Source organism: Aspergillus ochraceoroseus (assembly GCF_002846915.1).
Source record: "Aspergillus ochraceoroseus IBT 24754 chromosome Unknown P175scaffold_1, whole genome shotgun sequence".
Classification (NCBI taxonomy): Eukaryota; Fungi; Ascomycota; class Eurotiomycetes; order Eurotiales; family Aspergillaceae; genus Aspergillus; species Aspergillus ochraceoroseus.
In genome coordinates this window covers 576545-593923 of record NW_024468476.1, presented here as the reverse complement: position 1 = coordinate 593923, position 17379 = coordinate 576545, and the positions used below count along the sequence as shown (strand labels likewise).

The window sequence follows — 17379 nt, the reverse complement described above, 5'->3', positions numbered from 1 at the left end:
AAAGAAAAGAAGAAGAAGAAGAAGAAGAAAAAGGGTTGAGTGATAAATGGTTGACAAGCCGAAAATATATATAGAGATATACCACATCCGATGTTTTCCGTTATCTTAAGAGGGGAATAATGCACGCAGGGGGAAAGAAGAAGAAGAAGAAAAAAAAAAAAAAATGAAATCACATCTCACTCGTCACTGATCACTGCTTCATCAACCGAGAGGGTCTCCATCAGCTGGGCCAACGAACGGCGCGGACACTTCTGCAGCGCTTGGAAGCAATCTGCACAGACACGCAGACAGCAGAAAACGCATCGATGTCGGATCTCGCGGTCAAACTTCTGACAGGTCATACACGGTAGCGCATACCACACATTGTTGGAGGTGGGCATGGCCCGATGATCTTGATAACAGGAATAATGCAGCTTGGACAATGGGACGACCACGGGTTCCACCTCGGGGGGTGTCCACGGTCTGTCGTCATCCTCGCTGGACCCGGGTTCATTGGGGTTACTGCTGGCGCCGTCGTGTTCGGGCTCCGGCTCGGGATCGGGAATGAAGCCTTCGAGGGAGTCGTCTGAAGAGCCATTCGAATGTCGCTGCTCGGGATCGCCTTCACTGGATGGAGGGGTTCTCTGTTGCACGGCGACTGGACTGACTACTGGAGGGGGCGCAGGCCTAGGAATGGGGCGTTGAAGGGGTTGCGCCGGCTGTGGAAACTGATGCCGGAGAGGCGAGGTGGGCGAAACAGGAGACTGAGGGGCATGCTGGGGAGCCGGTCTGGAGGCAGATGCAAGGCGCGGGGGGTACTCATTGCGAATGGGCTGCTGTTGTTGCTGGTACAGTTGTTGTTGCTGTTGCTGCTGGTACAGTTGCTGTTGGTACTGTTGTTGTTGTTGTTGTTGCTGCGGCTGCGGCTGCGGCTTCCTCTGAACTGGATTTACGACACCTGGAGGAGGGGTTGAGTTGGATGCAGGCGCAGGCAGTGGTGGCTGTGGACGATTGGGCGGTGCAGACTGCGGCAGAGACGACGGCAACGGACTAGGAGGGAGTTCCTTTTCCAGAGGCCTCGGGGGACGAACGGGGATCGAGTCGGAAGAGAGTTGGGACGGTGCAGGCAACTGAATAGCCGGGAGTTCCTTGGGCGTTGGAGATTCGGGGGCCTTTTTATTGAAGGCTTTGAGGGCGGCGAGTGAAGGCACTCGTAAGCCGCGAGGACGGTCCTTGTCCAGCACGCCCATGTTCAGGTTGTCGAGGAGAATTCCAGGGGGGTTAAACCAGTTGACGGGAACTGTTATAGATGGAGAGAATGATATCAGAGGGTATGTGTTGGTTGTTGACCCACGGAGATCGAAGATATCAACTTGTCCAAAAAAAAAAAAAAAAAAAAAAAAAAAAAAAAGGGCACCCCCCCGAAGGAAAATCAATGAGAATGAAAACGAGCCCGACAGAATAGGAGAAACAGAAACAGAAACAGAAAAGAAAAGAAAAAAAAAAAACTGGAAGCGAGTGAGAAGTTAGTAGTAGTACTAGTACATAACTCCATAAACCAGGAACGAAGAAAAAAAAGGCTGAACCACGGATGGATCCACCGGAATCAGGCTAATTATAATATGTATAACTTAGTATACTAATTAGTTAACTGGTAACTAACTCGGGATGCATCATGAATCACATTTCTCTGTGCATGTCTGATCTGACATTCCTCTGATCTAGATCGTTAGTTTACCTGTGTGATAGCTCTTGTTTTGTTTCCCAGCCATTCATCCGTCTCGGTACAGAGTAACAGACAGTCTATCATCCAATACAATAATCCAGGGTTCAGATGACGGATGTCTTCGCTGTCGAATGCAGATTGGACCCGGTCACCTTGAATGTGGATGGATTGCGCCTCTATCCATGGGACCGTGAGAAAGTCGGTGCGATTGGAGAGACACTAGTCAGTGGATGGGACTACTAGTGGCGACTAGAGGACTAGTACAGGGCGATTCAAGCGATGAGATTAATGAGATAGATTAATGAGAGACACAGAGAGGAAAAGAAAGAAAAACAAAATCCAGATGCAAGATGATGGATGATGGATGATGGATGATGGATGTACTCCGCCGATCCTCATAAGATTCTTCTTACACGGGTACCTGGCAAATCCCCAGTCGGTTAATGGAAATACATACAGTGTGAAGAGGAAGAATAATCCGGTTCCACAATGCCTCTGCATGCACTACGGACACCTCTAGACATAATATCGTCAAATGCATCGGGTGTGTATTTCCAAATTCTATTCCAAAAGGATTCAAAAAAAATCCAGCCTTTCGCTTCGTACTGTCATCACCCCCACGCGAGGTGGTCCATTCCTGCTCGTACACGTGAAAACATAGGAAACTAATGGAGATAAAGAAATCTATGCCACTGTATGTATATAACGAAAGAAAACATCCGAACCGTTCATGCCAATAAAAAGAAAAGAAAAGAAAAGAAAAGAAAAGAAAAGAAAAGAAAACAAAGAAAACGCATCCATCAGAATGACTGAAAAAAAAAAAAAAGAGAGAGAGAGATGGCTGTTAAACGCTTGTAACTCAAAGAACGACCAGTTGCGCTGTAGAGTGTCACAATTCGAAGCTTCACGAGGTTGCCTCTGGGTTTCGTGTTTCAGTAATCTCCACGGAACGCGCTTCGAGTTTCTTAGGCATATAGCACTCCTGATTCTCTTCAACCTGGAGTTCTTTCTCAACAACGACCCCGGAGCCGGACGCGGGAGGCTCGCTGCTGGGAGGCGCCGATGCCGATATAGGCCCCTTGGGTGTTACCTGCGAGGTGGTGTCTTCAATATGCTCTGCTGGTTCCTCGCCTTTCTCATCGTCGCCAATGACAGCGGCTAAACTGCGAAAGTTAAACAATGGCTCCGTGGAGGAGCTGGTTCCCTCGCCATTTGGCCCCGCGTGGTCTTCCGTCATCGATTCAACAAGCGACGAGAATGACGACGAGGCGCTGGAAACCTGACGCAGATGAGAGGGTTTCGACGGAGACAGAGAAGATGACGGTTGCGGATGTTGCTCCGCCACCAAAGGACTGGGTGTCGTGTCGACGGCGGCAGAATCGGGATGGTCGGCGTCTTCGGCGGAGGGAGACGTCCGCTCAACTTCCTTTCCTTTGCCCGTAGGTGCTGTGTCTTCCGTAACGACCGAAGAAGAGCTGCTAGGAACCTTTCCTAGCCTACCATCCGAAGGTGAGGCCAAAGCGGAGCTGCTCGGATTGTTACTATAGAGACCAGCCTTGCGCGCCGCCTTTTCAACCTTCTTGGCTTCCTTTTCTCGTTTCTTTGACTCTTTCCTAATCTCCTTCTCCTCCTTCTTGCGCCTCTCCTCTTCGCTCGCAAGGCTTAGCCGGATGGCTTCCATCACCATCATATCCTCTAAGTCATCCATGCGATTCCTCCTCGAGCTGCTCCGCGGCGGAGCCAAATTCCCCGTCCCTTCTTCTGGAGAGTCCGCTTCATGGCCCGCGGCACGCCTGTCGGTCAAAAATGCAAGAGCCTGTAAGGCGGGCGAGCCACCCCATCCTGGACTGTCTTGCGTGCCGGTCCGTCGCATCACACCTCGCCTGCCGAGGCTAAAGTTTCTGGAATCATTTCCGGATCCATTCGAGTTCATGAGATATGCCGCGGTATGAAGAGCAGTCGCCGCCGCAGATCTTCGTGCAGCATGGGCACGAGCATTGGCAAGTTTCTGAGCCCAGTCTGGGCGAACCCTGTCGGTAGTAATGACAGTAGGGTCGGTGGCGGATAGTGATGTCGCGCGTCGACGACCAGTCGCAGGCGGGCCAGCAGACGAAAGTGACGATGTAGATGACACAGGCGTTGCGAGCGTTGGGCGGCCGCTCGGATCGGATGCGTAGGCCATCCCTCTGCGGAAAGGAGGAGGAGCATATGTTACGCCAAATTCGGGTTGAACGCAAAACGGGCAGGCAGAAGGTTCCGATACAAGCTGGCCATCCTGGTTTTCGGGGCGCTCGGGTTCACCGGCTGGCGCTGGCGCGTTTGAGTCTGCCTCTCCATGCTCCGGAGGATGAGGATCGGGCCGTTTGATTTGGACAAAGCATTCAGAGCAAATGGGTTGGTCACAGCACCTAGTGCGGTTAAGATATGGAGGGTAGTAAAGGAAACAGATGGGACATTCAGCCGCATCCTTGTAAAGATAGGCCTCAATGGGCTGGCCGTTAACAAACGGGTCGCGAGGAAGTTGAATTTCTTTAGGTAGTGAATCATTTTGGGAATTGTGCCTGGAGGTCAATGACGCAAGGGTCTTGGCCCGAGACCGGAACAATGGGGAGCTGGAAGTGCCTGAGGCTATGGGGGATGTTTGGGAGGGCAATGAAAGAGCTGGGGTGGAGGAGTGCGAAGCATCGGAACCGTAGGATGGTGATCGAGAGGCTATCGGAACTGTCAAATGCTGGATGGCAGACGTCTCCCTTGTTTCATCGGTAACCTTGGGTGGATTTTTGTATTCCAACTCCGGAGGGATTTCGTCGGGTGGAGGAATGGGCAAGCCTCGCGCTGCGGCCATGAGCTGATGCTCTGTCCATGAATCTGAAAAGTCGTTCAGACCCCTCCAGAATGGAGCAAGTCGCCTTTCGATCTGTATAAGGTAGTCAGCATTGACCAACACTCGGCATACTGCATGTCAGGTTACCATTAATTGTCGAACGACCGGCTTGTTAAAGTCCTCGGTTCCTGTATACACCCCCTGTGTGACCAAATAACCCCCGTCAACATGCTCCTCTTTCATACTTCGCTCTCGTTCCTTAATCCGAGCCGTCCGTTCCTTCTCGAGCCGACGAGCTTCCCGCTCCTGTTTTGTTTCCCGGCGATGCTCCAGCGTCGCCACATCACGATCTGAACTTCCGCCAATTCCGAGAATCGAGAGATCCGGCCTACTGCCTCGATTCGACCGTGAGCCCGCCGAGTGGTGTCGATCACTATATGGGGACCTTCGATGGCTCTCGCTCGATCCCCATTGATGGTTTCGCCTTGTTGACTGTGAGGGAGACGGTCGCGTCTCTTTGGTCTGAGTGTTACCCATCGCAGATAACGAAGGGGCTTAAATTAAAGCCCCAGCAGAGAGGTGCGATATGTGAGGTGAGTTATATGAATCAGGGTGTAGTTAGCGGGATGGGGAGGGGTGAAAATGGATGAGGCTGTGAGCTGCCGGATAAGGAGGAAAGCGGAGAAAGCGCCCCTGTAGATAGTGAACGATAAAAGAGAGGCGAAGAGAGTGGGAGAAATCCAACATAGATTGATCGAAGACAATGCAACATCAGTTGTAGCGCAGATGCAGTCTATGGTGAAAGAGGCCCAGCGGGTATAAAATAAATTGATGACGATGAGCCCGATGTGGCCATACGAGCGAACAAGTTTCGAAAGTGGAAGGTGGACAGGCGGCGATGAGATCAGATGTGCGGGTTTGACTCTCGGCCAACCACGGAAAGGCCAGACAGGCCACGAACGGGAGGGAAAGTGAAACAGAAGAGGCTGAGGTCCAGAACAACAAGAAGGTCAAGAGATACAGAAGGCTTGATTGTTTGAGATGGAAGTCGTAGCAACAAGGATGAAAAGCGAGGCCGCAGACCCAAGCCAAGGAGGAGGAGGAGGAGGAGGAGAGGGAAACCACGTTTCAATAGTAGTACTGTAATGTTATGTAGTACGGGGTACATTGGTGATACGAACGATGTATATAAGGGAAATTTAAATACACCCCTGGGGCTTGGGGAGATTGAGGTATTGTTGCTCCATTCCGGGGAAGATGCCGCGCCACTTGACAGGAGGAAAGGGGATCTTTCATCATGGATAAATCCCGTAGCCCTATATAATACAATAAATGGCTTTTGGGCCGCAAAATAGAATTTCCATAACAGTCTCTTTGGCGCAAACATTGCATCAAGAATAATATTGTCCCCTCTAGAGGGACAGGTACTACTTTGATAGTACTGGTAGAATTGTAATGATGCTGTAACAGTACCAGTAATGACATGTACCGGGGCTTCCATGTCACTGGAGCGCAGGTGATGCTTGGCAATACATGTCACATGTGGCTGGGCCCAGAGCATTCTAAATGTGGCTCGGGTCCTGCTGCGCCACACCACAGTTATTTTGCGGTCCACTGAGAAGGGAGGGAAAAATTAAATTAAACAGATAGTTACAGGTTTTGTCGATATATCACAATCCCCTCAAGAACTGAATTTACGACCTCCTGGCCAACCTCCATCCTAGTGCAATGGTTACTATTCTGTCTTCTATCAATTGCAGGAAATTTTTTTAGGTCGTGTGAAGCAGGGCTTGATATAGCAAAAATAAACTCGCTTCTTCCGAGCAACAAGCCACATTCATCTCACGGAATTGACCGAAGTTACCGACCGCAAATGACCTCTCCATCCTCAGATACGACCCGTCTATACATTACGCCGTTTACCTCCGAGCTCCTTCCCCTAGTGCTCCCAGCTTCCATTCGTCCCCTCGCCACAGACGTCTCATTCCACGACCTTCCAACATTCCCGGAAAACAACTACGGCTACGTTACCTTGCCAGCAATGGAGGCGGACAAGATCAAAAAAAAGCTCAATGGCTCGATCCTCAAGGGAAGGAAGTTCAAAGTAGAAGCTGCTCGGCCTCAGAAAAGGCAAAGGGATGAGGAGGACAGTGAAAATGTCGTGTCCAAAGTCGAGCATTCCTCCGACAAGAAGTCTAAAAAGCGCAAGGCGGAGGAGAATGTTTTGGACGGCTATGAGCTCCCGTCGGATCGCAAGGTGAAACGAGGTTGGACCGAGTCGGCAAATGACAAGGTGGAACGGCGCAAAAAGGAAAAGAAGCAGAAAGGGACGGGCGAGAAAGACGCAAAACCTCAGACAAAGTCCAAATATTCCGAAAAATCAGAGTGTCTTTTCCGAACCAAGGTTCCAGCGAACAAGTCCTTGTCCCTGGATGACAAGTCGAGCAAGTCGAAGAAGAGGAACAAGTCATCGTCGGACACTGTGGTCCATGAATACTCCAAAACCATTACACAGCCATCTTTTCTGCGGGAAGAGGAGAACGGCACAGTTCTTACGTCTACGTTTGAAGAGGGCAAGGGCTGGATCGATGAGCAAGGAAATTTGAAAGAAAATGTCAGTGACCGGATCAAGAAAAAGGAATACACACCAGGGCAAGTTCCAGGCTACAAGGAGAAGGCCATCAGAACCAAGACAGTCACGAAGGCCGAAAATGCCGCCTCGTCGAATTCCAAGAGCCGCAAATCAGGGCCTGTCGAAGGAAAGGAGTCAACCGACGAGTCGGAAGATTGGACATCTTCCAGTGGCTCATCTTCGTCAGATGATGACACCACAGATTCTGAAAGTGAAGACAGCGCTTCTTCTAGTTCATCAGAGGAGTCTAGTGTAGCTTCTGATGAGGAAGAAAACCAGTTGTCCCCTTCCAAGGGTGACCACGCCAAAAGCGATGCACAAGATTCAACCGCCAAATCCGAAGAGACAGATCCAGATAATGAACAACAGCCAAAAGAGGTTCACCCCCTAGAAGCCCTCTTCAAGAAACCTGCTCCCGTGTCCCCCGGAAAGAAAGCCGAACTGGAAGCCCCCACACAATTTAGTTTCTTTGGGCAGGAAGACTTGGAATCCGAGGAAGAGCAAGAGTCAAAGGAGCCCATAGAACCTCTTACACCGTTTACAAAAAGAGACTTTGAAGGCCGTGGGTTAAGAAGCGCGGCTCCAACTCCCGATACAACACAAGTCGGAAGGTCTATAAACTGGACCCTTCCTGGACACTCCGATTCCACGGGCGTTGAGGCGTCTCCGTATGCTAACAACAGTCCTCTCTCCAAAGCCGGGCCACGGTTGACAGATGAGTCTGATTTCACTAAGTGGTTCTGGGAGAATCGAGGCGACAACAACCGTGCTTGGAAGAAGAGACGACGGGACGTAGCCAAGGAACAGAGACAGAGAGAGAACCGGAGGAAAGGCATGAAGGGCAAATCCTAGGCTTTTTTGGCGGTCGAAACTCAAGGGGGGAGACTATACTACTTATAATCCATCATACTAGGAAAAAAGATCTATACAACTAAATAATTATAAGTGATGTCATATGTGAAACTGCATGCCACTGATAGTTAATAATTCTTAGCTGAATAACTTCTCAATCCACCGTCCACTCCAACTTGGTAAAAGCCGAGTAACTGAGAATACTATCAAGTGATAGGGAAGAGTCTCTTTGCTAGGATGGTACCCCTGCCATCAATCTCAACGGTAGTAAATGTGTCAGGGTCTCGCGGTGTAACTGAATGCCAGGCAGGGCTACTTCCTGTAATAAAAAAAAGTCACCAGGCCTCCTGAGTGACCTCAATCCATGCCACAGGTAGGTTTTCTACTGTGCCACAGGTATCCATGCTAAGAGTGGAATCTTCATGACGCGTGCTATTCACAATTTCATTAGATTACACTAGCCTTAAATCCTTGCTATGCTCGGCGGCTTGTGGCGAACTAATAGTATAGTCTTCATTATAGTATGATAGCTACTATATTAATACATATACAGAAGTTAGAATTAAAATAGGTATACTAGCCTCAAACCCTCGCTACGCTCGGCGGCTTGCATATTAGTATGATAGCTACTATATTAATGTAAGTATGGAAGTTAGAATTAAAATAGGTATTAAAGTAGATATTAAAGGAGGTATTAGCAGGCAATAAAGCAGGTATTGAAGCAGGTATTGAAGCAGGTATAGAAGCAGGCATTAAAGCAGGTATTAAAGTAAGCATTCAAGTAAGCATTCAAGTAGGCATTCAAGTAGGCATTCAAGTAGGCGTTCAAGTAGGCATTCAAGTAGGCATTTAAGTAGGCATTCAAGTAGGCATTTAAGTAGGCATTCAAGTAGGCATTCAAGTAGGCATTCAAGTAGGCATTCAAGTAGGCATTCAAGTAGGCGTTCAAGTAGGCATTCAAGTAGGCATTTAAGTAGGCATTCAAGTAGGCATTCAAGTAGGCATTCAAGTAGGCATTCAAGTAGGCATTCAAGTAGGCATTGAAGCAGGCATTTAAGTAGGTATTAGCATGGTAATAGCTTATAAAAGTAGATAATATAGGAATCTCTATAGCTAACAGGTTAACCAACATCCCCAGGTTCTAGTTATAGCACGGAAAAGATGGCCCTGCGGGCCATAGTTCTTCCGAACCGCCAGCGCGCGTAGAACTCAGCACGGTGTACGGGTCATACCACGGGTAAAAGGGAGACTTTCATATATTATTTAATTAAAGGACATATAAGTAGGCATTCAAGTAGGCATTCAAGTAGGCATTCAAGTAGGCATTTAAGTAGGCATTTAAGTAGGTATTCAAGTAGGTATTAGCATGGTAATAGCTTATAAAAGTAGATAATATAGGAATCTCTATAGCTAACAGGTTAACTAACATCCCCAGGTTCTACAGCACGGAAAAGATGGCCCTGCGGGCCATAGTTCTTCCGAACCGCCAGCGCGCGTAGAACTCAGCACGGTGTACGGGTCATACCACGGGTGTTTGAGGGGGACTTTCATATATTATTTAATATCTGCCTGGACAGTCATCCCCATTAAGAGGGTAAAGGGTGCAGAATAGCCTGTACAACCATAGTTATGATCTCCCTTGTCAAGCAGGATTCTTAGAACAGTGTCACTAGGCTAACCATTCTCTATTTTATCAATCACAAAAGTAGTACCCGTGGTGGCATGATTTCTCTCCATCCACAAGGCTAGAAAATACTTACAATCATTCTTATCTGTGTCGAACCCATGGAGTAGGGTTATGAAAGCACTCCTAGTCCCTCCCTCTTCTTTGCAAAAACACCCATTGTTCTTCACATGGAAAGGTCCATGTGTCTATGTATTTATTGCAAATAGTATTAATATTTATCTTTTATTTCTAATACTACAAATTCTGCTTTGCTATTGTGTGCTTTTTGGGGCAGACGGGCTGCTTTCACCGCCCAGTATGACTAATATTCATGACTTCCAAAAGTGGCCTAGTGGCTGAACACTTCGATAAGATTGAAGCTCTGTATGATTGAGAATCAACTGACATTAACCCAGTTGAACAATCAGGAGAAGGAGTCGAGAATTCGACGCTTTTGCCAATCAATCCAATTATAGAGTCATACCACAACAAACCAACATGCCACGCCTTCTCCTTTTCCTCCTGGCTTTTCTTTTCTGTGCATCCTTCACACTAGCTTCTTGTACATGTCTCCCTTCGTTTACCCTTGGGATAGCACCGACTAACAGCCTTATCTTAATATAGCTCCTACCTCATTCTGCAAATGCACTTGCTTCTCAAATAGCACCATCATCCCTCTCGATCCAGACAAAGCAGACTCCTCATCGTCCTTCAATAGCATGCTTAATGTCCTGACTCGAAGTGAGGATATTGATGCCGTCAATGAGAAGAGGACCGGAAACTACCGTCCGCTGAGCTGTAACGACTGCAATCGGAAATTCTGTCTGGGCTATGACCTGCCCACCTGCAAGGGTGCGAAAGAAGAAGATGTTTTCACAACTTGTTTCCGTATGTCAAAGCCCCAACTTTAGTGAGAGGCTACAAAAAAAAAAAAAAAAAAAAAAAAAAGAGTATGGGCTTTCGGCCTCGGATGCTGACGCTAATTGCTTATACAGAAAGGGATTCCAGAAAGGACGAGGCTATAGTCTTTATATTTATCATTGCTACCGGCAGCTTGCTGCTGTGGGCTGTTTTGAAGCCGTGGGTGGAAAAGTGGCTGGAGGTGTGTCTCCCTGGTCTTTCTTGTGGTTTGAAAACTGTTCATATAGGGTGGCATTGTACTAATCGGTGTCTAGGCTGCGCGAGAACGACGATCTTACATCCCTGTCTCCGAAAGTCCCCAGCTTTGAGTTTTGGGTTTTCTTCTCAACCAAGCTCTATATGTATATATATCGCAGGCGATACCGACCTTATGAAATGTTTATGTTTTCTACAAAAACAAATTCTTAGTCTCTCTCTTCATTGTCGCATAAGTCGCGTATTGCTTCTATGTAACCCTTGATAGGGGCTTGATTAGTCAACAAAGCCATACTATGTACTCTTCATCCATCCTAGTCGATGGATGATATTGAGTATTTGGCTGGCTGTTAATCTCTTCGCTGAAGGAACATTTCCACGCTTCAAGATAGGTAGGCAATATCCGAGCAAAGCTTGGAGAGTCCTTACCACCTTCCACTCCTAAACTTAGCCGGCGGATGATGAACTTACTAGGAGCGTCCTCTGCATTCGAAGGCTGGGTTCTGTCTGTTTTCCTGAAATCTGAAGTGTTAGATTCCTCTTTCTCTTTGTTGCAAAGAAGGAGCTCGGACCAGCGAGCTTTGCAGTGAGACCCCCCGCTAGGAAGTGTAAATAAATCCAGAGACTATAGATACAACAGAGGTGGGCGTTCATTATCCCTCCTGCTTGTTAAATCTGTGATGGACATAGGACCTGCTGATCAGCGGTGTCATTCTGAGGGGGAACAATACTAGGTAGGGTTATACAGGTCCACATCAAGCGACCCCAGTAGCTGCAGGGCTTTTCCTTTGGCTACAAAGGGGATTCACAACCATTTATCATTCATATAGAAAGAAGAAAGGTAATATATATATATATACTATGCTCTACCAAGATAACTTACTCCTTCACAAAGTCCTAAAGTGGCAAACTATCCCTGGCTTGCTCCCGAGATTTCCATGGATTAGTCTGGCGGACAAGAAGTGCATACAAAGTTTTTAATGCGCGCTTGAATCTGGTTTGCTGGAAAATCAGGTGGCTGTCAACATCTTTCCGACCTGTTATCAGTTTTCTTTTCTCGCTTTATATCTCTCTTCCCGTCCATCCCCTTACTCTCAACGTTAAGACACCCACTACCTTTCACCCCCAATCTTCTAATTGTTTTATTATCTTCTATTTTCTCTTCTTCAATCCAATACAAAGCAAAAAAAAAAACAAATTTTCACTCGAAAACGGTTAAAAAATAAGTGCTATAGTAAAGGGTTTGAGAGGAGCTCTGCGGTCAACCACCACCAAGAGATATACACAGGAAATCTTAGGGAAGCCAGATACAAGCAGCAAAGAAAACAATCTTGAATAAAGAAAAATCGAGGAGGTTTGCTGTATTGTGGACGGCTTGTTGTAAGAATCTTGGATGATTCTAAAGAAGATGGTATTGACACTCCAGGAAAGACCAACCGAATCGACCGATAAATTTCCAACTGCACAGCTATTCCTTCTAGGTAAGTCTGCGATCATAATATCCTCCATCTTTTTACTTGCTCTCTTAGAGTTCTCGTTGCTTATGCCCTCTTGAACAGCAATATGTCGCGTGGCGGAGCCGATCGCCCTCACCTCAATCTTCCCATACTCCTGGGTGATGGTCCGGGATTTTCACATGGATGATGGCAACAATGCTTCTTTCTACGCCGGTATTCTTGTCTCGGCCTTTTCCTTAGCAGAGGCCCTTACTGGTATGTTCTGGGGCGCTCTCTCCGACCGAATCGGACGCAAACCAGTACTCCTTTCTGGTTGCCTTGGGACCATGGCGTCTCTCCTTCTTGTTGGGTTCTCCACCAATTTCTGGATGGCACTCTTCGGTCGTGCTCTTGGAGGTATACTAAACGGAAACATCGGTGTCATCCAGACCATGGTTGGCGAACTCGTTAAACGGCCCGAACATGAACGTATGCAAGCCCAGCTCGGCACGGTCTGAGAGCATTAGCTGACATGAAATGAACATAGCTCGCGCGTATGCTGTAATGCCCTTCGTTTGGTCGATTGGAACAATTATTGGGCCAGGTAAGTATACACCCACTCTTCACACTGCCCGAAGGATAGGGATGTTAATTCCTTTCCACCACAGCCATTGGAGGTTTGCTTGCAAAGCCCGCTGAAAACTTCCCCTCTGTATTTTCCCATCACGGCCTATTTGGCAAATTTCCTTACCTACTCCCGAACCTGGTCTGTTCTGTGTTACTTCTCGGCAGTATTATCTTTAGCTGGCTCTTTTTGCAAGAGACCCATCCTGATATGCAACCTGGGGGCGTTCCAGATCACTTGGACAATACTTCCGCCGAACAACCTCTTTTAGCCACAGCGGGTGCAACCACAAATGCGGCTGTTGATTTACGTGCAGAATCCTATGGCACATTCAATCGAGTCCGCCTCCATGAAGGTGATGACGCTTGGAGGGGAGATTCAGACGGCTCTAAAATGGAGTCTGATTCACAAAAACAAGCGGCTTTTACCCATCGAGTTATCATGCTTGTTGCAGCACTGGGCATCTTCACTTACCATTCGATGACCTACGACCATCTGTTCCCCATCTTCCTACAAGACCAACGCGGTGACTACGGCTCAAATCGTGGTGGCAACTCCACTTTCAGCTTCCCTGGTGGAGTGGGCCTTTCAACCCGCGCTGTCGGTTTGATCATGTCCTCCGATGGTGTCATCGCGCTCATAATCCAGGGGATCATCTTTCCCGCCTTGGCCCAATTTCTGGGGATCTGGAGACTCTTCATTGTCGTGACCATCCTTCATCCTGCAGCGTATTTCATGGTCCCCTTTTTGATCTTTTTACCCTCTCGATCCATATTCCTTGGCATTTATACATGTCTGGTCACTCGGAACATACTTTCAATCATTGCCTACCCGGTGCTTCTGATTCTTATTAAACAGGCTAGTCCCTCAGATTCGGTATTAGGCAAGATCAACGGACTTGCTGCGTCTGCCGGGGCTGCCGCACGCACTGTTGCGCCTCCCATCGCCGGATTTCTATACAGCACAGGAGCAGAAATGAAGTGTACCGCTTTGGCATGGTGGGGAAGCGCTTTGGTGGCAATGATTGGAGCGTTGCAACTCTGGTTCATGAACCAGAGGAAGCACTCGTTTATCTCAGTGGAGCCAGCGACATGCTGTCACTTTGGAAGGGCCAAATCTCCGGGACAGAAAGAGACGATTCGAATTGTCGTGACAAACGTTGATGGAGTCACAGAAAGTGTATGAAGGCAAGAGAACCCTTACGATATGATGAATAATGATATAGAGTTTGTTCAAGGTGATTTTTTGCTTCTTTTGGTTTTTGAGTGCGGAAATATCTAGGAGATTTATAATGTTAAATAATACAATAGAATGCAATAGCCAAGTTTTGGAAACAAATCAACTTGTCATAAATCAATAGTTCATTGGCAACAACCAAGTATGTAAAGAAAGTTGTATATCAGTACTGCCATCCCACACCGCCCGGGGTTGGCCCACTAATCCCAATTAGGATAGGGGTTGTTGACTAGCATCCCAGCAACAGTCGAAATCATACATCATAACAAACCAGAGTTTGTTTTCTGCAAGCACCATCACAGCACCTTTTTTGAATTGCACGGGTCCTTTGACTCGTTCAATTTAGAACTCTACCCTCCTCGAATTCACTGCTGTGTTTTCTCATCTAGCTTCTCACTCTGATTACATTTTGGCTTTGACTTGGCAGCCACCCAATCATGTCAACACCACTTTCACCTTTAACGACCTCCCGACAGAACTCACGAGCCCTCTCCTCCGAGTACGACGGCGTCATAGAAACCCCTCTGCTGAGTCCCAGGAAGTTGGTCGGTGACGGGCGTAGGGATTCAAGCTTTGGTTATGACGCTACAGAATACGAAACACAAGGCCCGGAGATTTACAATGAAGACGCAGAATCATATCAAGAGACGCCAAGTTCACCCTTCCGGTACGATGGAAGAGACGACACTGTCGACCAGAAAATGCTCCGTCTCCGTCAGGCTTCGTTGGGAATGAGTGAGCGCTCTGCGACCCCGAGAAAGCGGTCGTATGAGCAGGTGCCTGATTTCCATGACTTGGAGGAAGAGATTGATGATCGGTACAAGAAAGGAATGGGTCGACGAGATGTTCCGGACATTCATGTCTTTGCGGACGAGGACTCGGAGTTCAGCCAGTATAATCGAAGCGTTGGTGCGCGCAGCATGGTGGAGGAACAAAACAACGAAGGCATGAGCACGGTTCTTCGCGAAAGTAATGAGGAGGCTACTTCGGGTAGCAAGGAGAATCTAGATTCTCATGACGACGCAGACGATGATATGATTGATTACTCTCACGATCTAATGGATGACACCTGTCTTAGCACTTTTTCGGCCGTTCCAAATGTGGATATGACTGCCTTTGCGAACCTGCATGGAGAATCACCGCTTAAAAGTCCTCGGCCGCTGCCCAGCTGTCCGGGTAGGGACGACGACGACGACACCCAGCGCCAGGATCTCGAGGCAGGAACTCCCATTACAGCTAAACGGTCGCCGAGGAAAAACGCCCTCATTGATATGAGTTCTCCTATTTCGCCTATTCCACGGAAGAGGGACTTTGGAGATCATGAGGACACACGAGAAGCTTCCAACCTGCTAGACTTTACGGACCAGTCCAACTTTTTCCCCCGTCGTCAACGTTACAGCCTTCAACCAAACGAAAGGTATTCTCCGTCACGTCGATCCCCTTTGAGAAATCTTCGAGAGTCGATCAGATCACCGGCGAAAGTTTCCCTGTTGGATTTTGATATTCCCAGTGCCCCTACGCCTCGATCGATTCCGACAATCACACCCCGAGAGCTTGAGTCCTTGAAATCTGGCTTTCTCTCTGAGATCTCCTCCCTCAAAGCAACCCTTAGCGGAAAAGAAGCCGAGGTCTCTAGCCTCAAGCAAGCCGTCGCAGACGCGGAACGTCGTGTTGGAGAGGCGCTAGAGGAAGTTCGCAATGAGGCTTCCCGTAAGGAAGCCCTTGAGATTGACCAAGCGGAATGGCAGCGTCGAGGTCGGGAAATGGAAGAAGTTCTGCGCTCTGTCAAAGCCGATATTTTCGAGGGTGAGCGGGAGAGAGAGCGGTTAACAAAGAAGATTGAGGAATCAGACCGGGGCAAGGAACAACTAGAGGGCCGAATTGTCGAGCTCGAGACCCAACTGACTGCGGCTCGTAAATCGGCGGCTGGTGAGCATGGACCGTCTGGAAACGCTCCTCCTACTAAGACCGCGGAAGAAACAGCGAATGAAGTCCAGGATGCAGTCGAGAAGGTTGCCCGTGAGCTTCACACGCTGTATAAAAACAAACATGAGACCAAAGTTGCGGCTTTGAAGAAGAGCTACGAAGCTCGCTGGGAAAAACGTGTAAGGGAGGCTGAGAATAAGGCGAAAGCTGCCAACGAGGAAAACGAACGTTTACGCTCTGAGCGGGATAGTGTTATGGAAAATGCTCGCCCTGACTCTAGTATGATTGTGCACGAAAAGGAGGAGCATGAGGCTGAGAAGCGAGTGCTAGAGGCACAAATCAAAGGTCTACAACAGGAGATGGTAGCTCTTAAGAAAGACAGTGAGCAGCTGCGCGCTGAGTTGAAGGTCGAGCGAGCAGAAAAGGGTGAGCTTGTCGCGGCTGTGGATGAATGGTTGGCTATACAGCAGAATCCGCCCCAGCAACAGCAACCCAGCAACTTTTCATCGCCAAAATCCCAAACACCCGAGCCCCTTCCTCAAGATATCGAGCTCCTTGCCGACGAAGAGCCTGAACAAGACATCATCCGCAGCAATCCACCGATCACCCGAGGTCCGAGTTCGAGTTCGAGCGCTAGCAATGGCGAGCGGCGGATCCCCAAGATTCCCGCTCCAGCGGTCCGACATGCGCGCGGAAACAGCGGTAGCAGGTCCGGGATAGCTGTCTTCACTCCTGGACGAAGCGGTATTATGGGTTCTATTGAACGGATGGGCCGGGGCGTCTAAGACATGAGCTATGTTTTGTTTTGTTTTGTGTTGTTTTTATTCCATGCTACGTTTTTATGACCGGATATCGTCAAGGGTGTTTTAGCACAGATTGCTGTCGTTTTAAGATATCCTCCTCGCATTCAATTCAAGATTATGCCAGCTTGCTCGTAACGTTGTTTCTCTGCTGATTCAAGGAAGTATATATATACATATATCTTCCTGATACGATGTCTGTACTGAGAAACGCGTGCTTTAGTTTGTAAGCTCTCAAGTATAGATATAAATATCTGGATTATTCCATGGTCTATCCTATACTATAGAGTATCAAGTACCAACCACGTCACTTACTAGGTACCTAAGCTAGGTTACTCTAGTCTCTAAACTACATACATGCCATTGTCTGCCTCAGATCGAGCCCCCTCCACCATTCTACCATTCTACTTGGCCCGTTTTTCACTCACGATTTTTTTTTTCAAAGAGTTCCATATGCAGGCGCGAAACCCGATAGTTTCGCTCACCAAGTAAGTAAGTATGTACGGAGGAGTATCTTCGCAGCCTTCCCTACCTACCTACCTACTATGGACAGCTTATGTT

The 17379-nt window shown here is 48.1% G+C and overlaps 8 protein-coding genes across 8 annotated transcripts; 4 read left to right on the top strand and 4 right to left on the bottom strand.

Annotated features, from left to right (window-relative positions):
- Positions 1–176: 176 nt before the first annotated feature.
- Positions 177–1390, bottom strand: P175DRAFT_0468701 (uncharacterized protein; the record flags this gene model as incomplete). Its single annotated transcript, XM_040894976.1, has 2 exons — positions 938–1390; positions 177–637 (listed from the first exon to the last, which is right to left on the bottom strand). Exons 1-2 carry the CDS (start codon positions 1227–1229, stop codon positions 177–179), a joined length of 753 nt encoding a protein of 250 aa, XP_040755196.1. The 5' UTR covers positions 1230–1390.
- A 1219-nt stretch (positions 1391–2609) lies between these two features.
- sip5 (Sip5p) lies at positions 2610–5066 on the bottom strand (the record flags this gene model as incomplete). Its single annotated transcript, XM_040898115.1, has 2 exons — positions 2610–4622; positions 4677–5066. The coding sequence occupies 2 exons, from the start codon at positions 5064–5066 to the stop codon at positions 2610–2612; spliced, it is 2403 nt and encodes an 800-aa protein (XP_040755195.1).
- Positions 5067–5249: 183 nt separating this feature from the next.
- On the bottom strand, positions 5250–5959 carry P175DRAFT_06270 (uncharacterized protein). The gene has a single exon (XM_040901061.1). The coding sequence runs from the start codon at positions 5914–5916 to the stop codon at positions 5434–5436; it is 483 nt and encodes a 160-aa protein (XP_040755194.1). The 5' UTR covers positions 5917–5959; the 3' UTR covers positions 5250–5433.
- A 227-nt stretch (positions 5960–6186) lies between these two features.
- Positions 6187–8123, top strand: P175DRAFT_0496932 (uncharacterized protein). Its single transcript, XM_040896166.1, has one exon. It carries the CDS (start codon positions 6403–6405, stop codon positions 8011–8013), a length of 1611 nt encoding a protein of 536 aa, XP_040755193.1. The 5' UTR covers positions 6187–6402; the 3' UTR covers positions 8014–8123.
- Positions 8124–8538: 415 nt separating this feature from the next.
- On the bottom strand, positions 8539–9237 carry P175DRAFT_06245 (uncharacterized protein). Its single transcript, XM_040901058.1, has one exon. The coding sequence runs from the start codon at positions 9143–9145 to the stop codon at positions 8708–8710; it is 438 nt and encodes a 145-aa protein (XP_040755192.1). The 5' UTR covers positions 9146–9237; the 3' UTR covers positions 8539–8707.
- Positions 9238–10085: 848 nt separating this feature from the next.
- Positions 10086–11408, top strand: P175DRAFT_0496930 (uncharacterized protein). The gene is made up of 4 exons (XM_040896165.1): positions 10086–10241; positions 10304–10567; positions 10675–10781; positions 10855–11408. The coding sequence occupies exons 1-4, from the start codon at positions 10178–10180 to the stop codon at positions 10906–10908; spliced, it is 489 nt and encodes a 162-aa protein (XP_040755191.1). The 5' UTR covers positions 10086–10177; the 3' UTR covers positions 10909–11408.
- Positions 11409–12203: 795 nt separating this feature from the next.
- On the top strand, positions 12204–14168 carry P175DRAFT_0512942 (MFS transporter; the record flags this gene model as incomplete). Its single annotated transcript, XM_040898719.1, has 4 exons — positions 12204–12276; positions 12355–12720; positions 12779–12835; positions 12900–14168. 4 exons carry the CDS (start codon positions 12204–12206, stop codon positions 14039–14041), a joined length of 1638 nt encoding a protein of 545 aa, XP_040755190.1. The 3' UTR covers positions 14042–14168.
- A 199-nt stretch (positions 14169–14367) lies between these two features.
- Positions 14368–17197, top strand: P175DRAFT_0496928 (uncharacterized protein). Its single transcript, XM_040896164.1, has one exon. It carries the CDS (start codon positions 14530–14532, stop codon positions 16801–16803), a length of 2274 nt encoding a protein of 757 aa, XP_040755189.1. The 5' UTR covers positions 14368–14529; the 3' UTR covers positions 16804–17197.
- Positions 17198–17379: the final 182 nt, after the last annotated feature.

Coding starts and splice junctions, on each gene's coding strand:
- P175DRAFT_06270 (XM_040901061.1), bottom strand. CDS start 5,916: ATGTTTGCGCCAAAGAGACTGTTATGGAAATTCTATTTTGCGGCCCAA.
- P175DRAFT_0496932 (XM_040896166.1), top strand. CDS start 6,403: ATGACCTCTCCATCCTCAGATACGACCCGTCTATACATTACGCCGTTT.
- P175DRAFT_06245 (XM_040901058.1), bottom strand. CDS start 9,145: ATGTTGGTTAACCTGTTAGCTATAGAGATTCCTATATTATCTACTTTT.
- P175DRAFT_0496930 (XM_040896165.1), top strand. CDS start 10,178: ATGCCACGCCTTCTCCTTTTCCTCCTGGCTTTTCTTTTCTGTGCATCC. Junction 10,242..10,303: donor ATCCTTCACACTAGCTTCTT/GTACATGTCTCC, acceptor ATCTTAATATAG/CTCCTACCTCATTCTGCAAA. Junction 10,568..10,674: donor TGTTTTCACAACTTGTTTCC/GTATGTCAAAGC, acceptor TTGCTTATACAG/AAAGGGATTCCAGAAAGGAC.
- P175DRAFT_0496928 (XM_040896164.1), top strand. CDS start 14,530: ATGTCAACACCACTTTCACCTTTAACGACCTCCCGACAGAACTCACGA.